Source organism: Aplysia californica, unplaced genomic scaffold (assembly GCF_000002075.1).
Source record: "Aplysia californica isolate F4 #8 unplaced genomic scaffold, AplCal3.0 scaffold00058, whole genome shotgun sequence".
Taxonomy (NCBI): Eukaryota; Metazoa; Mollusca; class Gastropoda; order Aplysiida; family Aplysiidae; genus Aplysia; species Aplysia californica.
Window position 1 is genome coordinate 873,637 of NW_004797328.1, and position 2,145 is coordinate 875,781.

Genomic DNA, 2,145 nt, shown 5'->3' on the forward strand with positions numbered 1-2,145 from the left:
TCCATGATCTCGGAGACGGCGTCTACCCTCACCCCGTCCACGCCCCGAGACATCCAAAACCGGAGCACATTCTGGGGACATCATCATCATCATCATCATCATCATCATCATCATCATCATCATTATCATCATCATCAACAGCAGTATCAGCAGCATAAGGCATAAGCAGCATCATTGATTAAAAAGCAGAGTAGATCATCAGCATCATCAGCAACTGCATCACCAGCATCATTGCAAAAATAAATACAACAACAACAACAACAACCGCAACAACAATAATAACAACAACAAAATTTTGACAAATAAGATTATCATTATCATACACACATTATTGTGTCCACTTCCGCCAGCCTCACCTTCATCTCTTCCACCACTCGCGGATTCCTGTAGTTGAGTTTGGGTTGTTCAGGGAGGAAGGGCCGGAAGTAAAATTGTCCTCTCTCTTCATTCCAGGCCCAGGACGATCCGCCAAACACACTCAGCTGGGTCAGACAGAGGGGAGAGAAACGACATTGGTCGGACACAGGAAAGAGATGGATTTGACAGAGGAAAGAAAAATGACACGGGTCGGACAAAGGGAAGCGAAGCAACATGGGTCGTTTTAGTTTTAGTAGAGGGTTTTACGGCGCTCGCAACTGCATAAGGTCATATGAGCGCCAAGGGGTGGGTGTCAACAGAGAAGTCTTTACAGGGAATCAGACTTACTCTGCTCACCTCTCTAACTTTAACAGCACAAAGTCTGCTTCGACTATCAAGGCACCCCGGAAACAGCAGGTCACAAGAGTGTGACAAACATACAAAAGAAGTAGAGGAAATGACAATAGTAAGGATTGGGAAAGAAAAAGCAGCAGTTCCCTGTTGTAGATCAGGCACAGTTATGAGCGTGACATGATGAATCAGTCCATTCATTTACAATTCTACTGTGCATGAACGAGAAATGTCCCCCCTTTGGGAATGGCATAAAGACACTACAGTCAGTGGCACTGCCCCGGACAGACGGAAGAGAAACAACATGAGTAGAACAGAGGAATGAGATGGGCTGGACAGAGGGGAGAAAAATGACAAGGGTCGGACAAAGGGAAGAGAAACGACATGGGTGAGATAGAGGGAGAGAAACAACATGGGTCGGACAGAGACAGAGGGAAGAGAAACGACATGGGTGGGGCAGACGGGAGTGAAGTGACGTGGGTCGGACAAACGGAAGAAAAACGACTTTGAGGAACAACAACTAGAGGAGAGATGTGATAATGTTTTACATAATATCTTCAGCATGCGAAGGCAAAGCGCCTAACGACTCGGTCTCTCTTCTCTGCTGACAACATTATTGGTTTGATTCCCTTATGAGGAGTTTTTTTGTATTTTTTAAATCAAGCATTTATATTAGTCTGCTGAGACGCTGTATCACTCTCAGCCCATGTTGTCCCTGACAAGCAGGGTCGGAGCACCCTGTCTCTTTCAATGATCTAAATAATATCGATGGGGACTGAAAACATCTACATGCAATTTCATAATTTCGTCGTCGTATTTAGGTAAGTTTGTCGATGTAAAAATTTGACCTAACTGAAAGCTGAGATATTGTGCCCCTCTCAGCCCATGTTGTACCCGACATGCAGGGTCGAAGCACCCCGTCTCCTTAATGATTTAAATTTTGTCGATGAAAAAACATCTGCAATATAATTACTCCAAAGTTGTAATAAGACCAGTTAGTCCTTGTTATTGAAAGTCATCGTCGGTTTTGTCCGTTGTGCCACGATGGTAGCTTTTCTCCCTCCACGGAGGAAAATCAGGATAGCCCTGACGACCAAACTGAACCGATCCAAACCGAATCGAATCGATAGAGTCAAAGGGCAACGAGTATAAGAAACTGACCCAGTTGTTTGGCGGCAGTCTCTCCCCGTTGTCGCCCGTCTTCCCGTCATGCCACACGTAGTAGTCCGTGTAGGGTTCCTCTCGTCTCACACTCTTCTGGAACCAGGGGTGAAGGTGACTGCTGTGTCCAGGGACAAAGTCCACGATAACTTTAATGTCTGAGGACCGGTTCGGAAGTTCGCACAGTTGAGATGACTTTAACGAGGAGTAATCATATGATGGTAATATATCATTACCCCAAACACAAACACACACTCACACATACACACACACACA

At 45.3% G+C, this 2,145-nt stretch overlaps 1 protein-coding gene across 1 annotated transcript in view; it reads right to left on the bottom strand.

Annotated features, from left to right (window-relative positions):
• Positions 1 to 2,145, bottom strand: part of LOC101845528 (alpha-glucosidase) — a gene marked incomplete at its 5' end in the record, with an annotated part of 20,244 nt that overhangs the window by 8,638 nt on the left and 9,461 nt on the right. Inside the window, 3 exon segments of the mRNA XM_005093114.3 lie at positions 1 to 71; positions 357 to 482; positions 1,870 to 2,027. Coding sequence (XP_005093171.2) covers positions 1 to 71; positions 357 to 482; positions 1,870 to 2,027 — 355 coding nt within the window.